Source organism: Lissotriton helveticus, chromosome 12 (assembly GCF_964261635.1).
Source record: "Lissotriton helveticus chromosome 12, aLisHel1.1, whole genome shotgun sequence".
NCBI classification, from domain to species: Eukaryota; Metazoa; Chordata; class Amphibia; order Caudata; family Salamandridae; genus Lissotriton; species Lissotriton helveticus.
The window spans coordinates 673109672-673137373 of NC_136073.1; the positions used below are offsets into that span (position 1 = coordinate 673109672).

Sequence of the window (27702 nt, forward strand, 5' to 3'; positions counted from 1 at the left end):
GCAGTGGTGCAAAGGTATACAGCAGACTATAGGCCTGCTGCAACATAAACGCATCTCTCAGGGAGCCTTGAAGTCAAAACTCCAGCAAGCAACAGAAACTACTCTCTGGGCAGTGATCAAAAGATCTACCCAAAGCTTGCCTCATCGAGTTGAACCACCTCCATGGGGCACTTGTGGCACAAATACTGATGTCGTACACCCAGATATTTTGCGAACCTGCTAGAAGACCGGCTGTCAAACAGTTCCCTTGGAGGTTGAGCAACCACCAAAATCTAAGGGTTTTCCTGGCAACAGTACCCGCAAACTTACAGTTGCTTACTAGTTACAGGACAACATGGCGGCTGTGTTGTCTTTTAAGACCTGTACTGGCTCCCCCTTGATGGATGAGAAAAAGCCATTAGAGCAACCAGAATACTTCCAAATGGGAGAAAAAATCAAAATGGTGCCTCTGCTTAACCGGATACCAAAATCCTCTAATTTTCCACACCCATCGAGGTTACTACCCCACCCCAACCATCACTATTGTGAGATCGGGGTGAGGCAGACAGAACAGCTTGCTGTAGGTTATGTTGGAATCCAACAGCCATCACAGAGGGTACCAGGCTGCCTTTTCCAGGTTAAAAATGTTGACCAAAAGGGAAGAAAGTAAGTTACTTACCTGTAAATGTAGTTCTCCAATATCAGAATCTTTCATAAAATCACATGGTTGGACCATTCCCGATCATCGAGATGGGAGTCCCCGGTACCTTAAAAAAGCAATGCAAAAATAAGACAGACCATAGCGGCCGTAGGGCTTTCGGTTTAATAACACATCCTAGTCATTATTTTAAAACAAGCATTGGCATAGCCAATAGGTCTCGCCTTTGGGAGCTTATAAGTATTTAGCCAAGGCGCACATTATCCTGGGTGCTTAAACATTTACTTTTAACATCAAACCCATTTAAGCTCACATCTTGCCAACAATCACATTTATTGTTGTCGATGGTAATGGGCTCGTTAGTTGTCACAAGATGGACTATCTGCTTAAGGTATTTTGTGTGTCTGGCACAAGCTCTACAGACAAGAGGTGGCAGGATGCAATTTTACTGCTGGTACATGTAGGAGTATTTATCTGTGGCCAGAGCAGTATATGCCAATGCGCCCTGTTTGCATTATTAATTAACAGCGGTAGGGGGCGGGGTAAATGGTCATAGATGTGCAGCAATGCTCTCTTAGGTATGAAGTAAGCATAAACGTATTATACTCCTAGTTATATCAAAATGTTTAATAATGATTAGACAAACTGTGAAAATTATAATTTTTGGTTCTTTTTAACTTGGCTACTACATTTGTGATATACATTCATTTCATTTCATAATCTTTTATTCGATTGCCACATATTATTGCAACCATAAAAAGTATAGAGAAAAAACATTAGAATTATGCATGTTTAAAAGACGTATAAGGAGTTGATCAATCAAGTTAAAAGGAGAATAAAAACATAGGGTAACAAGCATTGGCATAGCCAATAGGTCTCGCAATAGAAGAGTTTTACATTTTTCGTTTTGCAAATGGATGAGTGGCGTTGGTAATCACGATCTATATGTTGTGCTGACAGTGCAGCCAGAAAATTTACTGTGTAGAAGCGATATAGTCCGTGTGTGCGCACCAAAAGGTTACAGAGTCAAAGAGACCCTTGTTGTGCTTTTATAAAAATCCATTCTGTTAATGATAACCGTGAGTTTTACATGCGCTTGCGATAGTCAGTGCCAAAACTGTGTGTGTTTTTGTGTGTGTGTTCATGCTATCACAAATATATACAAAATGGAAAAAAAAACATGCCAGTGATGCTCTAAGCAGAGTGATAAACCCATGCTAAACCCATGCTTACAGTGAATAGTGGACACGTATGACGTGTTTGATAGCTGCCGCCCAGCAGCACTGTTTGAAAGTGGAAGTGTTTACCACTGTGCAGGATTAAAACCTATTAGCCCACCGTGAGCCACATGCAGGCGTCATAGTGAAAAGCCAGAAATATTTAAAAGTCCTTTGACCCAACCATGTAAATTCTGTGAGAAGCGCTACAAGGCTTTTATTTTGATCCGCTGTGCGAGTGCTTGCTATTAAAAGGTGCGCAGACTTCTATTAAAAATAATTGCCCAAACTCTGAAAGCATACAGCTACCTCCTCTTGTAAAGTGAAACTAATTACAGTATTCTTACTGCATGATAACCGCCAAGTCTATTGAACGGCCGGGGGGAGTTTGAAATCTGCAGGCAGTCAGCGAGCTTTGTGCAGGGGTAATTTAAAGCGGCAGCACCCTGTGTATAACTGTGCGCATTGTTGAAAGTATCGACAGAGGGGGAAAGGTTTAACAGACCTGACATACCACCGCCATAAGTAAACCGAGGCAGGCAAAGGGCAGGTGGGGGCAGAGGGAGATACGGCATCCCACGTTTATTTATTTATTTTTTATCTGCAATGGAGTGCATGTTAAAAAGCACGCATCCTTCGAATAACAAGCAGGGGGGAGGAGTAGGGAGCCGCATCTGAGGAGACAGAACAAGTGACGGTATCAGGGGAGCACGAGAGAGTAGGGGGGAGGAGAGCAAGAGAGGGAACCGGTGTAGCGTCGCCTTTGGGATCCACCAAACACATGCCAGGCGGAAGGCAGCAGATGGGGTGCCTGGGGCTTTGAAGTAGGGTGTCCAGAATTTCAAAGCCAAACAAGACGGAGGGCATTGCTGTGGGGAGGGGGTGGAGGAGAAATGCACACGGCGGGCAGGGGAGGGGGCGGAGCGGGGAGAGCGGCATGTCGGTGTCAAGAAGCCGGGGCCTTTGAAGTGAAGCTAAGCTTCACTTCAAAAGGTGTCGGAGGAATGCGGCTGAGGGAGATTGTGGCTGTGCACGCGCTTTTAAGCTCAATGCACATGCGCATTGAGCTTAAAAGTCACGGGCACTGCAAGGAATCGCCACGATTCCTTGCTTCTTAGTTAAACGTTGTTAAAGCCGCAATAGGCTCGCAAGCTCGATGCGCATGCGCATCGACAGGCGAGACCTAAAAAGCAGGTTACTCATAGTTACGTCGGTATTTGATACAAGCTTTTAAAAAATTAGCTACATACTTTGCTGTAATAGGAGAGTTCAGACATTGCAAGTTTAAAAAAGCAGGGCGACAGGTTCTTAAGCCGATTGATCTTAGTAAGGGCAAAATCCAGACCTTCCTCGGAAAAACATAACATTTACAGAAAAATAAAATGTGTATTGTTGATTGAGGGGAAACATCATCACAGGGACAAGGAATAATAACAGGGGACCAGTTTTGGACGTTTGGAAAAGTTACGAGCCGGAAAAAAGAATTAAAACAAAACCTTGTTAGAAGGTACTTTTCGTGATTGTTCAAAGGGAAGGTCAAATATGGTTGAATGCCCAAATGAGTCTGTATGGCAATAACTTGTGAGTTTGTAGGTTTTACCAGTTCTGCTGCACTTCGAAGGACTCTAAAATGGGACAAACACATCTTTTTGAGATATTTCCTTGAAATGTCACTCATAGTCGTTGGATCGTTGAAAAAGTTGGTGCGATCCATATCTCGGCATAGGTTCCTGATGTATGCTAGCCAGGGTATTTTTTCACAGTTGACAAGGGCTGTACAGTCTGAAATTATGGAACGCGTTAAGTGGCACTCCTCTTTAGTCCAGATACGGTGCCACAGAAGCATAGGTTGGCAACGGATGGTGTCTGTGATAAAATCCATGCCTAATTCGGTTAACGAGGCATAGGTTGGGGCACTTTGGGGTAGGGCCAACAAATATTTAGCAAACTCGTTCTCGATCGTTTGGAGTGAATTTATCGGACTGTAGCCCCATACCCCTGCACCATACGTTGCCACACTGTGGCATTTAGCATAATATATTGTAAGAAGTTCAGGGGGTGCGGGTTTCCCCAGTTTCCTAGAAAAGGAAACTAGAGCTGCCTTCGCTCTCATGAAGAGCAGTTTTTTGCTTGTCACAGCCTGCCGCCAACTCAAGGAGTCGTCCACCGGGATGCCCAAATAGGGATAGACACGAGTTCTTTCAAGTTTGATTTTATCAACGAAGATGGATTTAGGGTTTTTTATTTTTGAGCCAAAGTGCATTACGAATGTCTTTTTTATATTGACCTTAAGGCCAAGGGAATCCATATAAGAACAATATTTGTTAAGCTGTGCTTGTAGTTGGATCAGCGTCCTGGCAAAGATGACTGAATCATCGGCATATAGCAACGTAGGTATAGGGCGATGTTTGATTTGTGGAAGATCCTGACTCCCTTCTAACATGGCTGCCTCCAAGCCGTTAGTATACAGATTGAACAAGAAGGGAGCCAGTACAGAGCCCTGTCTGACTCCTTTCGTGATTTTAAAAGTGGGGGTAAGTTCTCCGCTGGTTCCATATCTGACTTTTGCAGTTGCGTCAGAGTAACGTTCGCGCAAGAAAGCTATCAGAGGAGAATCAACGCCCATTTCCTCGAGGAGGGCCCGGAGTTTCGAATGCTGCACGCAGTCATATGCCGCACTGAGATTGACATATACTAGAAATAGGTGGCCTTTTTTTGCATTCACATACTTCCCTATCAAGAGAGTAAGGTTCAGGGCCTGTTCTACAGTCCCAAGACCCTCCTGGAACCCATATTGGAGGTCGGTCAAGGTGTTATTGGTATGTGCCCACTCCTGAAGACGGTCCAGCAGCAAACAACCCACTACCTTACCCAGAGAGTCCAGGAGGGAGATGGGTCTGTAGCAGGCCGGATCGTTCCTGTCACCTTTTTTGAAGATGGGAAGGAGGATGGATGTAGACCAGGAATCAATAAGGCCCAAGGTTGTTGTCGCGGTCAGAACCTGGGTGAGGAGCGGGGACCAAAGCTCGATGTTATGAGTGAAAATGTCCACCGGCACCCCGTCTGGACCGGGGGCCTTACCTGATTTCGACATTTTTAGGGCCCTGATCACCTCTCCGTGTTCAAAGCGGATGTTTAATGGAAAGATATTTAAGTCCATTGTAGAAACGGTGATAGGGCTTTCCTCGATTGGGTTAGTTGAGGATTCTCCGAAAATTCTTGAAAAGTGAGAAACCCATTCTTCTGCTGTTATTGCAACGTCGAGATGTTGAATAGACGACGAGTTTGACAGAAAGGGAGTTTTTACCACACGCCAGAAGTGTCCACTATCCCTTGATCGACAGCTGAGGTGAAGTTGGGACCACAGATTAGCTTTGATATCTTTAGTTCGTTTTACCCTTTCGGCCTTATAGAGTTTTCTTAGTCTTGCTATCTCAAGGCGGTCCCTCGGGGTGGTCTGGAGAGCTACCTTAAGTTTTGAAAGTGCTTTCCGACACCCGGAGTTAAACCAGCCCTCGGCCGATGGTTTCCGGGCAGTAGTACGCGTTAGTTCCTCCTTTATCGTTCCCAGAATCCTGCCGAAGCTGGCCAACACTGTTTGTGGGGATGAGCAGGGATCAAGGCAGTAGTTAACAGAACAGACAGCTTTTTAAAGAACTTTTTGGGTTACTGCATCGGGATCTATTTTAGCCCATTTCACTGTAAACCCGTTCAATTTGTCCGTGCTTAATGATTCCTGCGTTAGCAGGCTTCTGGCATTTGTGTGAAGTGACACAAGTTTGTGATATACATTATTTAATGCCCAATTGATAGGTTACTGCCCAGGTGACAAAGAACTGGAATTACGCCCTAATGAATCCAGATGGATTTATTGGTCGAGTCTTCAATATAACAAAATACCAAATAAAGCTATTTTTCTAAAGGGTCTATTTTTATTTTTAAAACAATGCAACAATGTTCGACAGAAACTGAAATTTTTGGAAATATGTCGGTTAACAATAGTAAGTCACTTATGTAAGTTCTCTTTTTGATCAATGGTCAAGAGAGGGCGCTCATATTACAATTTTAAATTGAACTAAAAACCTAAAAGCAACCCGTGCCCTATTTGTTTTTTGTAGATGTATATAGCGAGACTTCGACTCGAAGGTATTTGAGCACTTTAAGTGAGCGCCAGTTACATTACACAAGGACACATTCATTTTTGCTAGGCACAGGAAGATTAAGTGATTTGCCCAGAATTACAGGATGCTGAACCGATGCCAAGGCGCAAACTTGCTTCCCCAACTTCAAAGTCGACCGCTCTCGCCGTAAGGCCACATCCTCTCTCCATGTTATCATGCCATTTAATAGTGCACTAATTTTGGTGCTCGATGTGCAAATGGAGAAAGATGTTATTCCATTTAACAATTAGTCTGGACTCTTTAATAATTGGACACTTTCTAAAGCATACCAACGATGACCACTATCTAGTTCTTGTGTAAAGCAGACACTTTGAACTATTTAAATGACAAAGAAATGCATTTATTTACCCGTTTAACTATTTGCTGCGAACTTGTGAGACGTTGATGACGGACCAGTTGGAGTATTAAACACTAGTTGAAGGGGAAAGCTATTCGCATTTAAATAAACATTTGAAAAACAAGCCCTGGAAGCGTGCACAGTATTTGTAAACGTAAAGTTAGCCGCGTCTACCATGCTGAAACATAAAGCACTGCGGCCGTTTTGGTGGCGCTATGTGATCAAAGAAAAGGGCGCAGCCTCCCGTTCAAAATTAAAGTTGAAATCAACATTCTAACAAGGGGAGCCCAACTGTGTAAAGTTCACACATGACCTACGTCATGACGTCATGCTGGTTAATGGCACACAACTCGCTTGTCACCATTAAACACCTACACTTTATAATTACAGTAGTCATTATTTATGTTGCCGGACATAAAAGCCATTATTTAAAATAAAAAAATGCAGATAGAATGCACTGACATTCCACATGTACACAAAGGAATAACTAGCCACCAGGTATCCTGGGGAGGATGTGGCGTTACTGCCAGAGATGCCAACTTTATAACTGTGGAGCTAAGTCGGAGTCCCGGCATCAACTCGATAGCCTGTGATTCTGACAAAACACCTTATCTTCCGATGGGCTAAAACTAAACAAGGAAAAGACAAGTGTGTATGCTGAATTCAGCGTATATTCATAAGTATAGGTGGTGTGAACGGAGGGGAACAAGCAGTATTACTCAGGTATTGAAGGATGTGGGGGAAAGAAAGTTAATTCTCGGCTCCTTAAGAATGGTGTCTACACCGTGGCTGACAGGCGGGTGAGGTTAGTTGTGTACGTTTGATACTGCAAACTCGCCGGAATGCAAATAATGGGCACAAGTAATGCTACTTGCGGGGGTAGCAGGTAATCACTGTAAAGATACGCTGAATGGTAGGGGGTATGGAAGGGGAACATGGATATCATGGAACACTGCGTGCCTAGAAGGAGAGGCAGGGGTAGCGGGTACATGCGGGTGTAGCTGGTAATTATTGCAAAAATGCGCCCGTTAGGTTAAAAGATTTCGGAAAGGGAGTTTCGCCGGGCGCTGCGTGCTGATGAAGCAGACAGACGCTGCGTTATTGCCTCATGAAAAGGGCAAGTAAGCTAAATGTCTGCTGGCATTTAGGAAGCAAGTTCAGTCAGTAGACTGAGGTGTGATCTTACCTTATTGATGAAGTAAAGCGGTCTCTGCGGTCCAAGGAAGAAGAAGAGTTCCGGAACGGGCCGCGGAATGATATATAGTGATTCCTAGTCTAACGTCAGAGTCTCTTGCTGTCATAACAAGCTGCTAACTCATGGAGGCAACGGAAGAGTTACTAAACAGAATGTCATGAATGAAACAGTCATGTCGGTCTTACAATTCAACAAGCACAGCAGCCTCTAATAGACAACAACAAGAATCGCGAGCAAAAGGGAGACGGAGAGGGTGGAGCGAGTGAGTGGCCGGGACGTGTGGGCGAGGAGAGAGGCGCGTGCGCTTGGGAGAGCAGTCTGCTCATTTACAAGCATTGCACTCTGGCTTGTGGCACGCCCCTGCTCGCTCCAACAAGTGAATGCCGCCAGGATTTGACTAGCGGGAGCAGGCCGATGAGCCTGAGGCTGCCGCACGTATTTTAAAATGGCGGGAAATGTTTATTTCTAGAAAGCTGTCACGCTTCAACGTGTGAATTACAGAACCACGATTCAAAAAGGGTCAGGGACAGTTTTTGTGTTTTTTATTTCCGGCTAGAGCGGACGTCGAAGCTGGGTTCCAGTCTCGGCAGGAGGCTCAATATCCTGTGATTCTGGGCAAATAATCACTTAATCTTTATGACCCCGTGCCCACCACCAAAAACAAGCTTTTGCAATGCAACATGTCTAGCATTTACGCGAGTTTCAGCTATTGGCATTGTAAGTGATCAAACGCCGAGCCCTTCCAAGGCGTCACCTACCCTATTGAGGAAGTCGGTGGAGTTTGCTGCAGCCGCCACGCCTCGCCGGACCCGCTCCGCGGGTCCCGCTTCGCGGCTTGTAGCTCTTTCTGGGTCTGAGAAGGGGTGCTGACTCTGACTGACCGGCAGGGCTGCGAGCGACAGCGGTGGACTCCGAGGACCAGGAGTCCCCGCGCGCCCTTAGTCCAGCTGGGCTGCTCTCCCTGCCGGCCCCGCCCTCCCGGTAGCCTTTTGGACAGCTACATAGAGGACCTTCCGTTTCCGCTGCGCGGGAGCGCGCGGGAGGGCGCCGGGAGGGCGCCGGGAGGGCGCCGGGAGGGCGCCGGGAGAAGCCCGGGACAAGGGCGGGACCGTCTGTGGCCGTCCGTGGTTGGACAAGGTTGGGTTGGGCCCAGAGCCCTGCAAAAATTATTTTTTGTCTCACACTATCTCTTTCGTTTGGTATACATTTGTATTTTTACTATCCAATATTAGAGAGGGGGCCCACCGGTATCCAATTGGTAGCATAGTGGACTTATTTATATTTTACTTTTACACACTTCCCCATTTAGCCTCCAAATATGCCATTAAGATCTGGGAAAGAACGCTTAGTCCATATACAAACCTCCAAGGGCGTTGTTTCTGGTCCCCTTGATGCTTTTATCACTAGAGCGACTGGAATTTTGGAGAAAGAAATTGAAATGGTAGAACATAGACTGTCCCTGGATTTAGTTACCGGGAAGCGTTCTTCAATTGGTGCTCTAGCCCATGCCAAAAGCCCTGTCTCTCATGCAGCTTTTAACTGTATTTCTACCTCGGAGACAGAGGCGATAGTCCATGTAGATGGAGATGGGGCCACTATATCCCCACCCCATGATAACAGGGAACAGAATTCCTACGTTAATCAAACAAGAGACGGGGATGACAGTCAGTATATTGAGGATGACGAATACAGTCTGTCCAATGCATCACAATCTTATGTCCCTGTTCCCCCCAATTTGTCCAACCTGTCCCAAAATAGTCCACATCCAACATCCCGGAAAAGAAAACATGTTTCGAGCCCACAGGGGGAAAAGGTCCAAAAACAGCCTAAAATCAATGTTACTAACAGTGTGAGCTCATCTCTTTCTCAGCCCCCTCAAGGTTTCCCAACGGTGTATTGTCCCTCATTAGCTCCCCTGGGGTCATCAAACCCTTGCCCAACCTGTCTTAACAGTGATGATATTCTGTTGGTCAAGATGGAAGCAATATTAAAAACCATACTGCTTCCGGTCTTAGAGAGAACAAGGTTGATGACCGCTAAAATAGATGTATTGGAACAAGCTGTAAACACCAATCTGGGTCTTTTGCAAAAACTAATAACGCCCTCTACTGGGGTGGGGGCCAGTAACCCAACTTTGGGTAAAAACCAATTAGCGGGAAAACCCACAGTGATCCCTGCAAGCAAGTCCGTACCCTTAGGGGCATCCGCTGTTAATAACAAACCCTTACCAGGGGCAAAACCTGCTGTTACCTTGACCACCGTTAGTAGAGCTCCCGTAAAGGATATACCAAGGGATAAACACCCACGAACTATTAACAAAGCCCCAGTGAAACATCTCTTGCCGAAAGGCACGTCAAAACAACCTAATAGTACCCCAGCACAACTACCAAGAGTGGGTAAAGACCAAAATAATTTCCAATCCTCCAGGTCCCAGATGTTGGACAATCGAAAAATACGCCCCACACCTCGAGTTAACTTACCCCCAGAAGCGTCCCAATACACCATCGTTTTAACTGGGGTGGCCCCTCTAAGAGATGGCATCAAAGAGACCCAAGGGGACTTGCGGAACAAAGTCATATTTTGGTTAAATAAACATCGCCCTCTCCCACCCTCATCCCCCACTGAAATCCTCTATGTAAGGAGAGTAGATTGGGTGGGTAAGGGCTCAAAAGACTTAGAAGGGGATTGTATCTTGATCTCTTTTAAAGACCCCTGGGTGGTGGATCGAATACGACGAAAAGCAAGATTTGCCCGTCTAGGCGACGTTCAGACTCTGGACCTTGCCTATTTCTATCCCCACACACACATTAACTACCCTATGGGCCCTAATCAGTGGAAAACGAGAGAGGGGAGGTTTCAAGGGCCGATAACACCCCACCCACAACAGTACCCCTCACTCTTTAATCATTTTGGGGTGCTGTCAGATTTAGAATGGATAGATTGACTGTGTTCACCCAGCCCGTTATCTAACCAGATCGATGAGAGCAGGGAAGAAGCACAATATCCACTTAACTATGTTATGGAACTAAACTTGGATAACCAGCCTAGGTCCCACAAAAAGGTAAATATGTTGGTTCCATCAGCTAGGGAAAGGGTGTTAACTCCTAAAACTGAAGGAAATGGAGCCAGAAATAAGCCCTTAAGTGCTAGATTATCTAATTCCCACTCCCCTCCCAATCTAAGTAATAACCTTGTAGAACCCGACACATTGATATCAAATATTGTGTCCTGGAACGTAGCTGGAGCAAAGACCCGCCTGGACTCTGAGGATTGGCTAGAGTTCATTGATAAATATGACGTAGTGTTACTACAAGAAACTTGGGCTATCGCACCTATATACAAAGCTGGGTTTATAAACTTCTTTAAACCCGCAATAAAGAGTAATAAAGGGCGCGCCTCTGGGGGACTAACAACGTGGGTCAAACAGGCTTGGGGCTATTCAACTACTGAACTTTATGTGGAAAACCCCGATATCTTGGCCATCAGGTTGAGCAAGGAAGGGGGCCACGACATGCTTATCATTAATATCTATTCTCGAGGCCTTCCTGGCGGCCGATGCCCCCAGTTGGTGGGTGCCTTGGACAATCTTTTGGCTGGTTGGAACAAGGGAACATTCATCCTGTTAGCTGGTGACATAAACTGCACTATCGAGCCGCTTTATCTGGCTGAGGATAACTGGGGGTTTGTAGAGGATGCTACATGGAAAATACCGGAACTAATGAACAAAAAACCTGTTAAAGCGACGGAGGCTGCCCTGAGTTGGACTGCATTTTGTCTCACCTGGGGCTTAAGGGCCGCAAATGGACGCACTCAATCGGACCTTGGCGCCAACTTTACATTTGACAATGGTTTGAGAAAAAGTCGCATAGACTACATTTTTTTAAAAATGGAATTCTGGAGTTTGATAGTTGATATGGAAATTGTCACGCGTCCTGAAAGCGATCATAATCCTCTGTCTTTGAAACTTAAACTGTATGATGTGACGAGATTGGCAGGACCAGCTCCTAGGGGGCAAGGGGCTGTAACCTTATCAAATGATCGGAGGAGATTAAAATGGTCTACAATTTCAAGTGATACAACTATACAGGCCAGTATAGAAAATGTGGTGAAGCTTGCACTAAACGAAATGATGACAGAGGCCATGGGGAGGGGACACACCGAATTAGATAAGATTATGGGCATGCATGACAAATGTTTTATTGAGCTTAAGCAACTTCTCTCGAAAGCCTGCAAGATAGGTACCGGGCATCCGCAAGCCACCAGAGCAAATTGGTACAATAAAGACTGTAGGGAGGCCCATAGTTCATTAATTGAGAAAGTTAAATCTAGAAACATGAGCGCTGTAAAGGTGGCTAGGAAATGGTACAAAAGAGTACAGTGGGAAGCAAATAGGGCGTGGGAGGATGATTATTGGGCGGATCTTTTGGATGCCAGTAAGTCTAATAATCAGACTAAATTTTGGGACATTGTTAAATGTGCTAAGGATGGTGACTTCCGTACTCCATCCAACAATGTATCCCCTGAAGCCTGGATAAACTATTATTCCTCCCAATTTTGTTCAGAAGCTATTGATTCCCCGCCCATCTTGAATTTGTTATATGTAATGCCCCCCTGTGATATGATCCCGACCTTCACCGAAACAGAAACTGAGCTAGCCCTAGGCTTAACAAAGCGGGGGAAAGCCCCTGGGTTGGATCAAATCCCAGCCGATCTGTTTAAGGCCAATACAGCCCTTTGGGTACCATACTTAACAAACATAGCTAATGCCATAGCGAAGGGTGCTTGTATCCCCAAAACATGGAAGGGGGCTGAGATTCTCCCCATACATAAAAAAGGAGACAGATCTAATCCAGGCAACTACCGCCTGATTAGTTTAATCGACTGCTTTCAAAAAGTCTTCGCCCGCATGATCCTGGCCAGAGTGCAGGGGTGGATGGACCTCGAAAATATACTGTCCCCAATGCAGGCGGGCTTTAGATCTGGTACAAGTACCATTGATCAGGTGTTACGTTTTTGTATGATCTTTTGGAAGGTTGTCACGCTTGGCGGTGGTACCATTTTTGCCGCCTTTATAGATCTGAAGTCAGCCTTCGATCTGGTACCAAGGGGTAAATTATGGCAGGTACTGAGGGACCTGGGTATGCCTGGTGAATTAGTGGAGATGATTATCAGACTACATCAAGAGAACTACGCCAGGGTAAGGTGGGGAGTACAAGGTCAACATACGGACTCCTTTCCAGTAACCCGAGGAGTTCGTCAGGGGTGCGTTCTCGCTCCCACCCTCTTTTTACTCTTTATTGACCAAGTAGTCAAATTCTTCATGTCCACTCACACTGATGCTCCATCTTTGGCAGGGACTAAATTTCCTATGTTGATCTTCGTCGACGACACCCTACTCCTATCAAAGACACGGGGAGGCCTACAGCGGGCTTTGAACCGTTTTGAGGAGTTTTGTAAAAAAAACGACCTCCAGATAAATGTGGGTAAAACCAAGTTCATGGTTTTATCCAGGAAAAATCTTATACGTAGTAACGTACAAATGAGTGGGGTCAACTTGGAACAAGTTGAAACCATGACTTATCTGGGGGTCACCCTGGACCGTCGTCTGTCTTGGAAAGATCAAATAGCGACCCAGCAGCTAAAACTCGCTCAATTGACTGGATGTCTTCTGCGCGAGCAGAAGAAATCAATCACAAAGCGGGTCATTCCGGCCCTCAGAATATATGACACCAAAATAAATACAGCCACACTCTACGGGGCAGAGCTATGGGGGTACATGGACCTTTCCAGTCTATATAGAATCCAGTGTAGATTTCTTCAGAATCTGGTAGGGTTACCCCAATCCACTCCACTGACTCCCCTCTGCCATGATATGGGTTGCTTGCCAATCACGGACATGGCCAGATTTAGAGTAGTGTCCACATGGAGGCGCTTGTGGACCTCTGAGGATCTTGTACTCTTTGCAAAGGAGTTAGCAGAAGTGACGTCCATGGGGGGTTCTGAGCGAATCCCATGGCTTCGCTCGGTGAAAAAGAGTCTGCATGATATGGGTTTAACACATCTGTGGGTGTCCCCAGGTACTAATACTTTTCCATCGAAAAAAGAATTTAAGGAACTATTTTGGGCCTCAACCCGTCTCTCCTTGGTACATGCCTCCGGTTCTGGGAGTCTAACGGGGCGATTTTTAAGCTTTAAGTTGGATCCCGCCCGAGAGACTTACTGGGATTCTATTACCAGACCATTGGACAAAAAACTGTATCATCAATTTCGGGTGGGCTCATTACCCTTGAATTCTTTCACTTCATCCTGGGGTAAAACCTCTTCTAGCTCTTGTAGCTGGTGCCTAGATCATAAAGAAACAGAGGGTCATCTTCTGTTTGCCTGTCCCCAGTATTCGGAACCTCGTTCCCAGTGGCTAAAACCCCCATTCAAACGACTACCCTGCAGAAAATCCTCGGATGCAATATGGGCCCTGAAAACAAACACTTCTGAAATCATTGTGATATGCTTGGCCCAATTTTTAGGCTGGGCTTGGGCAATCAGAGCCAGAAGGAATCTATCCTCTTCCTAACTACATTTTGAAATGTTTTTTTCCTTTATTGCATTTTTAGTTTCAGGTTTACTTATGTCCTGTGGAACTGATAAATGTTTAATAACTTTTTAATTGTGATTTTAGTCTTAGTGTAAACTTAATAATATGTCTTAGTGTGTTTTCATATAATTGCTTATATATATTGGTGGTTTTGTTTTGTTTCATGAATGTTTTTATTTTGTCTTTTATGATTTTATTATCGAAATAAAGACACTAAAACCTGAATGCCGCCACAAGCACGAGTGTGTGCTTGAAAATGACCAGAGCGACAGCTAAAGGTCCTCAGCGCTGTATAGGCGAGACAAAATTCACGCTATAAAAGTATGCGTTACATTACATAGGCGAGACCTAAAAAGGACTAAACTTTAGACTCAACCAATTAGGTCACACCAATTTGTAGGACCTTTCCCGTGAGAAGCTACAGTCTCTAAGATCTGAAAGCACGATGAGTATACATAATACTGTACTAAGACGTATAAGGTGAGCTTTCCAGGGGACAAAGGAAGGTCACACATGAAACTATGAAAAGTTCCAATACTGAAGAACTACAGTTACAAGTAACTTATTTTCTTACTCCAGCATTGGAACTTTCATAGATTCACATGCTTGAATCAGAGTAGAAAGCAGTGAAAAAACACATTGTCTTTAAATGTAACATCTAACCAGGTATAAAAAATGTGTGCAAAAGTGCATTTATAGAAACATGTGGCCCATTAACAAACTGAAGCTCCTGGACACTCTTAAAAATTAGAATAAAACAAGACAGGTAGGGAAGGAGAACAAAGGAGAAGCAGGAGGCTTGGGAGGAGCAAGTAACGGCAAGAACGAGTGGCGGCTGTGAATAAAAGACAAGCAGGACAGGGTAGTGTAGCAACAGAAGCCACCCACATGGGCGAGGGCGAGAGAAAAAGAACATTCATGCACTCACACGCATTGCTAAAAGAAAAAAGTTGTTTCCAGAAGGCAAGAAGTAGAGCATACAGGGAATCCAAACAAAAGGATGGTTAATAAGCTATGCTCTAGGAGAGAGACAATAACAAGAAGAAGGAGGAAAACCAAGCAAGTAAATGAAACTGACATGACGACAACAAATGTTAAGTGACGGGCTGATCTAAAGACTGCTGTAAGTATTGGTAATTTTCTCAATAGTTTGTTCTAAACGAGACCTAATATTATAAATTTACTCAAAAGGAACTGACACCAGCACGCGTGGGTGCCACCTACTGGCGGGGCAAAATAAGAGTCACAATGGAGGCCTATGGCAACGTCTAATGCTGCCCTGAAGTTACTCCAATAGTTTTTCCCAGATCTAGTCCAAGGGATGGGGAGAATCAAAAGGCGATAAACCTTCAGGTAGAAGAATCTGTCAGAAATCAATGCTATTTATGTTAGTAGTATATTTAGGCTGTAAGGAGCTGATGGTAAGAGTTTTACAAATACTACATTGTTAAATAGGTATGTTCCCTTACATCGTTTAAACTTTTCTTGTGTATGTATTAAAGACATTAGCTTTTCGTTGCGAATTTAGGAATGCAACACCTTTCACACACTTTCAGAGGCATTAAAAAGCATTTACATAGGTAACATCCAGTGATAAGTTCAATGGATGCTTAACATGAGCAATCAGTGATGGGACAAAACAAGTGCACTTAGTTTTAGAGTATTTATGACTTTTTAACATGTTCCCAGAATCTGAATTCACTTGTCTGGTCTGGATGAAAATGAATGACTCACTGCATCTAGCCTGAGGAAGAATTCCTCTTGTGGGTATAGGCTTATCAGTCAAACTAAAGCAGATGCATGTAATCCTGATCTAGGGAAGGTAAATATTGCCAATATAAGTAGTAATTCGATTAGGGATAATTCCTCGATAGGGAGGCGTGATGGTAATAGGGGTGACCCTGGCAGAGTTAAACAGGATAGTATATTGGAGGAGCATAGTGGGTCCTTTAAGTGTCACGAAGCCTCTTTAGGAATGGAAGTCTTGGGATGTGGTCCCAAGGTAACTATCCAAGACAGCATCCAAGGTACCAGTTGCGGTCTTATCGAAAACTTCCGCAAACAATGGTCTATTACATTCTGGAATATAGCTGGTCTGCAGGCAAAAATAGAGAACCCAGATTGGAAGCTTTTCATGTAAAAATGTGATGTAATTTGTTTACAAGAAACATGGGCAAAGAGTGAATATCATCTGAGCGGATTCAAAACTGTATCGATTCCTGCTGTAAGTTCTATACATGGACGAGCGAAAGGGGGTTTATGTATGTATATCTCAAATCGCTTAATTTTTAAAAAACGTCATGTATATTTCCAGACCTGTTTTATTATCATATTGTAGGGGTGTATTTCAGTAGTTCTGTTTGTATATTATTAGTTAATTTCTATAACAACATTCCTCCTGCAGATGTAGGGACGGTACTTAAAACTTTGAACAACGAACTAGATGGTATTATTAATGGCTCTAACAAATTGTATACGGTAGTATGGGGTGGGGACTTTAATTGTACTCTTTGTGATAGATCTGGAACAGGAAATTGTGGCCTAAACATGGAAAGGGACGTTAATCTATCTCATTTTGAGCACTCAATGTTGGGGAACGCGTTAAATGAGATCCTGTTTACATATGATTTAGGGTTTGCAAATGAATTATGCCATAACAAGACTGTATTTACCCCTACCTTTAATGGCAGAGGATTGATGTCAACCATAGATTTCATTCTCATTTCATGATGTTACAGGAATTGCATCATTAAATGCAACGTCTTAAATACTCCCCTTAGTGATCATTTCCCTATAAGGATAGAACTTCTGGACGTAGATTTAACAGTGCATAAAAGAGCTGTGGATTTTTCTGCGGACATAGACATAAACAGGCAAAATGGATATGCTATTAAATGGACTAGGGTGGTCCCTGAGGTTTTTCTTAGCAAACTTGTTAGTGCCTGTAGCACAAATTTTGATGTTTGCCTGGACCCGGAATCTGAGGATGATGAAATTATAACGAATTTTAAAGAGATAATTGCTAGTATAAAAAGGGAGCTCTGGGTTAATTTCAAGGCAAACAAGAACCAAAAGAAAATCAGAGGCTGGTTCACACCGGCCTGTAGTAAGGCGTACAAAAAACTCAAATTAGCCTTGCAACAGCGAGTAAGAAATCAACCCCTTATAAAGACCCTTCGCAAAGAGTACAAGACTGCACTCAAAACCCCAAAACAGCTGCTAAAAGACAAAGCATGGACTGACATTATGGAGGCCTCGGAATTAAAGGACATGACTGCCTTTTGGAAAGCAGTCAATGCTCCTTTTTTTAAAGATAGTTCTAAAGCCCGTATAGAGATAGCCGTAAATGAAGGGGACTGGGTCAAGCATTTTGAAAGCCTATACAACTCAGTACCTGTTACTACTGATCTAATAAAGGTGCCTACGGCTAAGAAAAAACATCTAGAAGGGCAACAACTTAATTTCACACTGAAAGAGGTAATCAAGGGTATCAAGTTGAGTCTTGGGGCAAGGCACCAGGCCCTGACGGTGTTCCAGTAGATTTGTACAAGAAGAACACTTGTCTCTGGGCCCCGCTTCTTACTAGAACCTTTAACGCCGCTATCTCTGTAGGCCTACTCGATACTTGGTATCAATCAATTATCATCCCAATCTTCAAAAAAGGAGATAGATCTAGCTGTGCTTGCTATCGGCCTATATCTTTGCTCGACTCCACCATTAAAATCATTGGGAGAGTCATTCTAGATAGACTCCAGAAATGGGCTGAGGAACACCACATCATAAGTGATCTTCAATATGGGTTCCGAGAAGGAGTTGGCACTATTGAGCAAGCACTCAATCTATCAATTTTGATACAGAAGTACACAACGGCTAAGGGAGGTAGACTTTTTCTAACCTTTCTAGATCTCACCTCTGCTTTTGATTTTGTAAATCATGGTAAACTATGGACTATCTTAACTAATCTGCGCGTTGAAGCAAATATTATTAGCTTTCTAAGAGAATTATATAGTGGGGCCAGTGCAATGGTTAGATTTGGTCTGAGGGGTGAATGCACAAGGGAATTTAGAGTTGGCAGGGGCGTGAGGCAGGGGTGTGTCCTTGCTCCCTTTTTATTTTCTATTTATATTAACAACCTAGAGGACACACTTCTACAGGAATGCATCGATATGCCAAACGCCTCAGCTCGCCGGTTACCTGCACTTATTTATGCAGACGATATCGTGCTTATGGCGAGAACCCCCCTAGCCATGCAGACCATGATCTCGTCTTTTAGTGCCTTTATGGAGAAATTGGAACTACAAATAAATTGCACTAAGACCTTTGCAATGAATTGCGGTGGCAATGCTCGTCTAAGGAAAAAAACCATGTTTATTAAATCAATTCCATTACAGCACACTCCAACTTTCTCATATCTAGGGATTCTCTTTGATCAAATTGGAATAGTGCAATACAGGCTAGAAACCTATTATTCTCTAAAGCCATTATGGCTGTTAAATCTTTTAGCAAAAAAATGGGCAAAAAGCCAGTTAAAGAGCTTATCTACATTTATAAGACTAGCTGTGTTTCAGTGGCACTATATGGGGCAGGCATATGGGGATACTTAGACGTCAGCAGACTACAGGTAACCGAAAATGGCTTTTTACGTTATCTACTGGCACTCCCAAGGAGCACGTCCAACTATAATTGCCGTACAGAATTGGGAATTCCCTTTTTGGAAGATCTAATCAGAATTCAACCGATACTATTATGGCATCGAGTATGGACTAACGAGAAATGTCATCTAAATAGACTCATATTGGGAGATGCGTTAAAATTGGATGGGGCAAAAAGGATAAAATGGTTTTGCTACATCAAAACTGTTTGTAAGAATATTAAACACCCAGAGTTCTTTGATGAGCCAGAAACTATGTCTAACATTACCAGAAAGATCTTGAAATCCGTGTGCCTAAACTTCCTTTTCAGTCTTAGACAAACAGGTGAAATTTCAAGAAAAACTGTGATTTCTCATCAAATGGTTACTAATGTAACCTACTTACCTACCTTACTACTAAGGCAAGTACTACTTACTACCTACTAAACCTACCTTACTAATGTAAGCCTTTGGGAGTCGGGGTCCCACAGGGCTCTATTTTGAGCCCGACCCTATTTAACATCTTCATGACTCCTTTGGCGGCGTTGGCGGAGTCGTATGGGGCCCAGATCGTATCCTATGCTGACGACACCCAGCTCCTCTTCTCGTGTAAGAGAGGAGGAGATTTTGACGGGGAGAGTATCCGGGATTGCCTTGGGGCTGTTTTCCAATGGTTCCAACTGAACAGCCTCAAGTGCAATTCCGATAAGTCCGAGGTACTCTTCTTTGGGTGTGATACAGAGCCAGACTGGCAGGCCTGGTGGCCCATTAATATGTTTCCTCCGTCTTGTTCCTCCAAAATTGCTAAGAACTTGGGGGTCAAGATGGATAATGGGCTAACCCTGAAATCCCAGATCCTAGGGGTGTCGGGCACCTGCTTTGGCCTCCTAAGGATGTTGCGGAGGTTCCTTCCCCTGTTGTCTGAGGAGCACAGGAAGCTGACGGTGCAGGCCCTAATCGGGTCCAGGCTAGATTATTCGAACATTCTTTACCTGGGCCTGCCAGAGTATCTGCTGCAGCGGCTCCAAGTGGTGCAGAACGCTGCCGCGAGAGCTATTTTTGGTCTAAATAGACGGGCCAGTGCAGCGGGTCTGTTGAAGACCTTGCACTGGCTTCCAATCCGGAAACGGATTGCTTTTAAGGCTTTGACTCTGGCCTATAAGGCCCTCCATGCGGTGGGAGCAAAGTATCTCCAAAAGAGACTGGCCTTTTATCATCCGACTCGCGCTCTGAGGTCGGAATCCCTGCTCCTGGCGGTTGTCCCGCGAGTGAAGAGAGCTCGCTTGGGAGGACGCTCTTTTGGACTACTGGCGCCACAGTTGTGGAACTCTCTGCCGTTCACCTTGCGGGGAGCCACCAGCCTACTTGCCTTTAGAAAAGGCCTTAAAACTTGGCTGTTTACCCAGTAGCCCACTTCTTGTATGCCCGCTCGGTCTTCTGTCCTTTCTTCTTTTTAACAGTGTTATGTTACTATGATGCAGCCTTCCTTATTAAAAGCGCCGGGACACTCTTTTTGAGTAGCCGTGCGCTATACAAAAGATAAAATAACATAACAAAAATAACATAACATAATGTAAGGACTATCCAGCCTTATCTAAATTTACACATGAAAGAGCACGAAAGGTTTCTATTGATCAGATTTAGGTTTGGAATCCTGTTTAGATTAGTAAGTCTCCCAGTTATGAATGACTGGGCAAGGGTTTTGCCTAAATGCCCCTGCGACAACATTTCTGACCAATCGGATATACACATTTTATTTTTTTGTAGATTCTATTTGATATCCAGAAAGAGATGGATCGTGCCAATTCTAAAATATATGAATTCAAGACATTGTCGCCCCGCCTTTTTGACAGAACAGACTTTGGAGGATATTTTCACCGTTTCCTCTGTTGTGACATTTTTTAAAAGTGTATTTTATTTGCGTAAAACAATGATAATATGATTTCTGTTTATGCATTTATATATTGTGTAGATAGTTCATCCCTTACTCTTTCACTTTGTAAATTTTATTGTGATTTTATGTACTTTTATGGCTATGAAATATAGCTGAATAAAGTTTATTGAACTGAACTGAATTCACTTAAATTAGGTCTGACCCTCTCAATTATCATGAACCAATCAACAGCAGAGTTGAATGTAGATGACGCTGATATTACGGTAGGCCAATCAATGCCTCAAAGACCACATTTGCGGTGGCAAACATGTAGCAAAAACTGTGCAATTCAGTGGTGTGTATTCCATGCCTTGCACACATCAAAATGCTTTAGGAAGCTCATCAGTGATTAACCACCATCTCAAATCCAACAATGAACACAGTTAAGGAAATCTACATACCAGAATGAACTTTCTACATATAATATAGGTTCTAATGTGGCACAGACAACTGCTTTCTGGCCTTCCTACCTGCTGGAGTGATGTGCTAGGCATCATGAAAGCATCAGGTGTCATTAGCTTAGGCTTAGCATCATTCGACAATGACATGAAGTCTGTTGGCAAGGGCAGGTCAGAAATACGTCGAAGGTCTTGCTGGGAACCATGCACAGACCCTTTGGCTGACCCCAACTCCTCTAACGTCACTGTGGCTAGGTGATCTGAAAACACTTCAAGGGAAAAAGAAGGATTGAATAGCTTGAGAAGGGTAAATAAATGGAAGGAATCAACGTGATATTGGAGCATTTAGGAGACTATGCAAAATGATCCACCAACAAATTTGCAACACAGAAACAATGAACATATGAATGTCAGATGTGAGGAACCAACACAAAAGTTCAGCGTCAAATGTCTTGATCTCATTTTTCTTCACATAACCCTCTACTTTCTCCCAGTTTGGATATAGCATTCAAAAATATCTACATAATTCTTGCAGAAGAGCGCACGACTCTCAGTGATACATGTCAACCAGTAGGAGTCATGAGGCAATGCAGGGTCACCACATAGCACTTGTTGTATGAGTTACTTACCTCTGGTAACAATGTATCTGGTAGAGATGTTGTCTAGCCGCAGATTCCCTTACTTAGATTCCTTAACTTAGAATCCCCTGAGACCTGGTGAGTAAACCAGCCCCCTTTAGTTGTATAAAGGTAGGAGCTGACCCAGGAAACTTTAGATTTATCCTAATATCGCCTTGAAACGAAACTCTGGGCCCTTCGACATTCACCTGAGCTGAAGACTGAAGAATCTCCCTTGTGGCCAAGGAGTGACCACCCTGGGCAACCTGGCACCATCCAGCAACTCGACGGCTTGCTTTGTCCCTGTTCCCGCCGGAACCCGAGCACAGAGCCTGACAAGACCTCGACTACCGGACCTCTCTGACCCCACTGCACGACTCCAGCACAGCTGAGCCCCGTGGACGGCGTCCGAACCCGTGGAACCAGGCAACTTGGAAAGTCTTCAACTTACTAACAGCGCAGCTCCTCAGGCATCCTCGAAGCTGTGCACTGGGGACTGAGACACCCCGACACCGAGTTCCACCTGCACCGAAGACCAGCCCTCCCCACTCCACGAGATCTGCGTGGGGCCCTTCTGCTTGTGTTCTACTCGACGCGTTGTCCCGGTTGCTGGCCAGTTGGCTAGTAGCCCTGTGACGACGATCCTTTTGAAATTCCATCACTGGTCTGGTTGCTCCAGACTGGCACTTGCTTCCCTGAAAAGGTGAAGTACCTCAGACCCTCCTGGTCTGCACCAGAAGCCTTTTGTGTATCCTGCGTGGGTTGCCTTTGCTTAGGCTTGTTGGCTCCAATCCGGAAGTCGACCCCTCCATCTGCGAGAACCTTCGTGGGACAGCTCCTCTCCAGCACCTGGTCGTCCTCGACGCCTCCTGGTCCGCGTGGCTGCAAAGACAAGCTTCACGACAGCACCTGATTGGTCCTCGACGACGTCTGGTTCCTTCATGGTTCCACCCGGTCACTGGCTAGTGACCTAGACTCTGTTCCCTCTGCTTTCAGGTCTCCTTCATCTTCGATCCACCCTTGGATCCACCCGGACATCTTCCTCCTGGTCGCCTGCAGCATCTTTCTTCACAGGCTCCATAGACTTCAACGGCGAAACCCGACACACTTTGACACCTATGCACCCGCAGCCCGTGGGTGAGGTAACGCGAGTACTTCGGTGCTCATGTAGGGATTGACTATCCTAGTGTCTAGTTTTGTTAGTTGTATATTCCTAGTTAGACCGGAAGTGTCCTAAAACTTCAATTACTTAGCTTTTAAGTTCCCATTGACTTTCTATTGACTCTCGCGCGAGTTTAGTGACACTGCACGCGCCACCTGTGGGCCTCCTACTCCTAACCTAAGGGTCAGATAGTGTAGCCCCAGCGATTCTCTAGGCCCTAGGCCTTTCCTTTTCCCGAGTCGTGGTTCTTATACCACTCACTTAGAATATGGTTTTACGTGCCCCTAGGGCCTAACTGTAAATTGTGCTATTTAAAGTGTTTCTAAGAGTAACTTGTTATGTGCTTTGGCCTCGGATCTCATAAAGAGTTCAAAGAAGTGTGTTAGTAAATAAATACATATATATTTTATATATATCCTGTGTGGTGTCCTTTCATTTGATATTCAAGGGGTTACATTTGGTAAAACAGCTGGCTTTACACGCCCTCAAGAGTCTTTTAGCCTAAGACTGTTCTGTCCACGCTACCACTAGGATAGCTGGTCCATAAGGTTGACTTACAACCAGCACCATAAGGGTTGTTTGGACTGGTGCAAGGTGTTCACTTGAATAGTGAACATCATATACCAGGCCAACTTCTCACAGATCACACCAGAAAGTCCGGCAGAACGGAATGGCCGAAAAAGCCATCTCTCTGTACTTGGCTGTGCAGGCAGTAGTGTCTAGCAAACGTGTGGAGCGAAGCCCACGTAGCTGCCTGACAGATGTCCTGCAAGGGGACTTCCCGACCCAGGACAGTAGTAGCCGCCGTGGCCCTAGTGGAATGGGCCCTCAGCCCGACAGGAGGCTCCTTTCTCGCCAAGGAGTTACAGACCTTGATGCACAACACGACCCACCGAGAGATGGTCCGTTTGTGCACCGCCTGTTCCTTCTTCGCGCCCACATAACCAACAAAGAGCTGGTCGTCCACCCAGAACTGGCGTGTGCGGTCAAGATAAAAAGAGAGCGCACGTTTTGGGTCCAGACGGTGGAGCCTCTTTTCCTCCTTCGAGGGATGCGGAGGCGGAAAGAAGGTGGGCATGGTGATGGACTGCCCGATGTGAAAGGCTGTAACCACTTTGGGCAGGAAAGAGGGACGAGTTTTCAAGACAACCTTGTCCGGATGGACAGAAAGGAAAGGAGGCTTAGAAGAAAGAGCCTGGAGCTCACTCACTCTCCCGGCAGAGGTGGTAGCAACCAGGAATGCAGTCTTAAGAGTCAGAAGACGTAGAGGGCAATTGTGACGTGGCTCGAAAGGAGCGCACATCAAATAGGTCAGAACAAGGTTCAAGTCCCACTGAGGCATCACGAAAGGAACAGGAGGAAACATGTGTGTGATGACTTTCAAGAATCTATTTACAACCCGGGACCTGAAAAGAGAAGGCTGATCAGGAAGCCTTAAGAAGGCTGAAATGGCAGCGAGGTAGACCTTAATTGTGCCCAGAGCAGAGCCCTGCTGTGCAAGAGAAAGAAGAAAGGAGAAAGAAGAGGAAAACCTCTGAAAGGGGGGCAGAGAGTGGATCCACAGCCTTTGCTGTGCACCATGCCACTGATTTGTTCCACCTGCAGGCGTACACCGATTTTGTGGCGGGACTCCTGGCTGCCAGAATCACATCACAGACTTCAGGAGGCAAGTCAAATGGCCTCAACTGCAGCCGCTCAATCTCCACGCATGTAGGTGGAGACTGGACAGGTTCGGGTGGAGGACCGTCCCCTGCTGCAGCAACAGAAGGTCCTCCTGAAGAGGCAGACGAATCGGAGGATCAACTGACATGCTAAGTAGCTCGGGATACCAGTATTTTCGTGCCCAGTCCGGAGCCACAAGGATGACTTGGGCCCGGTCGCGCCTGATCTTCTTCAGCACTCTGAGCAGAAGTGGTATAGGCGGAAAGGTGTACAACAGACCGCAGCTCCACTCGCGACGAAAAGCGTCTCCGAGCGAGTGCCGCCTTGGAAATTACAACGCGCAGAACTGATGAAATTGCGCTTTCTCTTCGGTGACGAATAGATCTAACTAAGGCTCTCCCCACTGCTGAAAGAGGCCTCGCACCACGTCCGAGTTCAGACACCAATCGTGATCCATCATGCACCGGCGGCTGAGTTCGTCCGCCCTGGCGTTCAGGGAACCTGCCAGGTGTTGAACCACCAGGGTGACGCCCTGGTGTTCCAGCCATTGCCAGAGGCGCAGAGCCTCCTGGCAAAGGGTCCTCCACCCCACCCCGCCCTGTTTGTTGCAGTACCACATGGCGGTGGTGTTGTCCGTGAACACCTGCACTACACTTCCCCGAACAGAGGGAAGGAATGCCTTCAGTGCAAGCCGGATCACCCGCAGCTCCAGAAGGTTGATGTGGAGCCGGGACTCCGCTGGAGACCAGAGGCCTCTGATCTCCCTCTCTCCCATGTGACCCCCCCATCCCAGGAGGGACGCATCCGTCACCACTATGTGCTCCGGTTGGGGTAGGGAGAGAGAACTGCCGCTGACCCAATCGCAGTCCGTGAGCCACCACTGCAACTGTCTTGCAGTGCCCTCCGGGATCCAGATGTGGTCGGACAGGTTGTCCTGATGCTGTGCCCACTGAAACTTCAGGTCCCACTGCAGAGCCCGCATCCGCCACTGGGCGTGAGGCACCAGAAGAATGCAGGAGGCCATCGGCCTCAGGAGCCGCAGCGTCAACCTGACCGAGACCCGGGATAAAGGCTGAAAGATCGGAATCAGAGCCTGAATATCCCGAACCCGCTGCTGGGGAGGATAAACCCGAAACTGCGCCGAATCCAGAACCGCTCCGATGAAAAGTAGCTTCTGAGAGGGGCACGGGTGTGACTTTGGCACGTTGCTGGAGAACCCCAGTGAGTGCATGAGGTCGGTCGTAGTCTGGAGGTGGGAGATGAATGTCTGGGGCGAGCCCGCCTTCAACAACCAATCGTCGAGATAGGGGGAAGACTGAAACCCCTAATCTGCGCAGATGAGTTGCGACCACCACCATCACTTTCGTGAACACCCGTGGGGCGCTGGTAAGGCCGAAGGGGAGCACGGTAAACTGAAAGTGCTCGTGCCCTACCGTGAACCGCAGGTACCGCCGGAGGGCCGGCAGGACGGGTATGTGAAAATATGCGTCCTGCAAATCCAACGCTAATATCCGGTCTTCTGGGTCCAGGGCAGCTAGGACCTGAGCCTAAGTCAGCATCTTGAACTTCTCCTTCCGGAGGAAGCCGTTGACGCTCCGTAGGTCCAAGATAGGGCGTAGGCCTCCTTTGCCCTTATTGGGTACCAGAAAGTATTGGGAATAGCAAACACATTCTGGCCCAGGAACACACTCGACGGCCCCCTTGGACAAGAGGGCCGTAACTTCCTCCTGCAGAAGTTGCAAGTGATCCCTCGGCATGCGGTGGTACTGCGGTGGCATGGCTGGAGGGGTCGCCACGAAGGGGAGGGAGTAGCCCCTTTGGACGATTTGCAGCACCCACCTGTCCGATGTGATGGAGCGCCAGTGGAGGAGGTGATGGCGAACCCTGCACCCCACTGGCGTCAAATGGGCCTGAAAACTCGGACTAGGAGGATTTAGAGGCAGATGCTGCGGGGGTGGGGGTGGACTGACCCTGCCGGTGTCCCCCGGCACCGCCACAACGGTTACCACATCCGCGACCGCGTTGAGGTTGGTTCTCCCGCCTGTGGCTAGCTGGACGTGTGGGGGCGCCCCTTCCTTGGACACGAAAGGGACGAAAGGCGGAAGTTGGCTGGCGTTGGCCGAGGCCCAAGGACTTGGCCGTAGCCCTGGAGTCCTTGAAATGGTCCAGCGCACTATCCGCCTTGTCGCCAAAGAGGCCACGGCCATCAAAGGGCATGTCCATAAGGGTGGTTTGGACATCCCCTGAAAAGTTGGCGCACCTCAGCCAGGCGTGATGGCGAACCGCCACCGTTGTTGCAATCGCCCTACCCATCAGTGAGGAGAACAGTTTCTTCCCAAACTGATCGTACCTTTTGGAATCCCCATCCGGAGGAGTGGTCGGGAATGCAGTCTGGGAAGTAGAGGCCTGGATTACCAGGCTCTCGGGGTGGGGTGAACGGACAGGAAGCTGGGGTCGCCCTGAGCCAGGCGGTGGTGTCGGGCCACGGCTTGGACCAGGTGCCCAACAGAACGTCAGTGAGGGCTTCGTTGAACGGCAGTAGAGGCTCCGAGGAGCATGCCTGCGGTTTCAGCACCTCACTGAGGAGGTTAGTCCTCATGGCCGCAACTGGGAGCTCAAGAGCCAAGGCCTTGGCTGCCCTAGTCAATACCACCTCCGTAGCCACGGTAGGACGGGAGACAAATCCAGTGTGGAGCGAAGTGTCCAGACCACTGGCCTCCACCAGCTCGTCTGCCCAGTCCTGGCTCAACTGGCACTGCAGTGCCAGAGGGTCCTCAGACCCCTCCCAGTCTTCCTCGTCATCCATCTCCTGATAGTCAGGAACAAACGATGGAGCCGGGTCGTCGGTGAAGGGCTCACCAATCGGCGAAGGCGGCGCTGGTCGGATGCCGGATCCGGACCGAGGTTGGGACCAGGGACGGCGCCATCCGGGAAAGGCGCCGGGGGCGACACCCTTGGTGACGGCGCCAGCAGAGGGGTCGTAAGGTCGACCGGCGTTGTCACGGATCCAGGCCTGGATCCTGAGGGACCCTGCGGCATCGGGACTGGAGTCACCGACGGCGCTGGGGCCGAAGCACCCGACGGTGCCGGCGCCGGAGCCGCCGGCCCGCTAGGGCTCCCAGACGGACCCAAGGGGCCCGA

General features: G+C 46.6%; 1 protein-coding gene across 1 annotated transcript in view; it reads right to left on the reverse strand.

The window, feature by feature from the left end:
- The window catches only part of EDC4 (enhancer of mRNA decapping 4), a 734765-nt gene that overhangs the window by 417737 nt on the left and 289326 nt on the right, over positions 1-27702 (reverse strand). The window contains exon 15 of the mRNA XM_078670461.1: positions 21193-21389. Within this exon, the coding sequence (XP_078526587.1) occupies positions 21193-21389 (197 nt within the window). The remainder of the gene's footprint in view (positions 1-21192; positions 21390-27702) is intronic.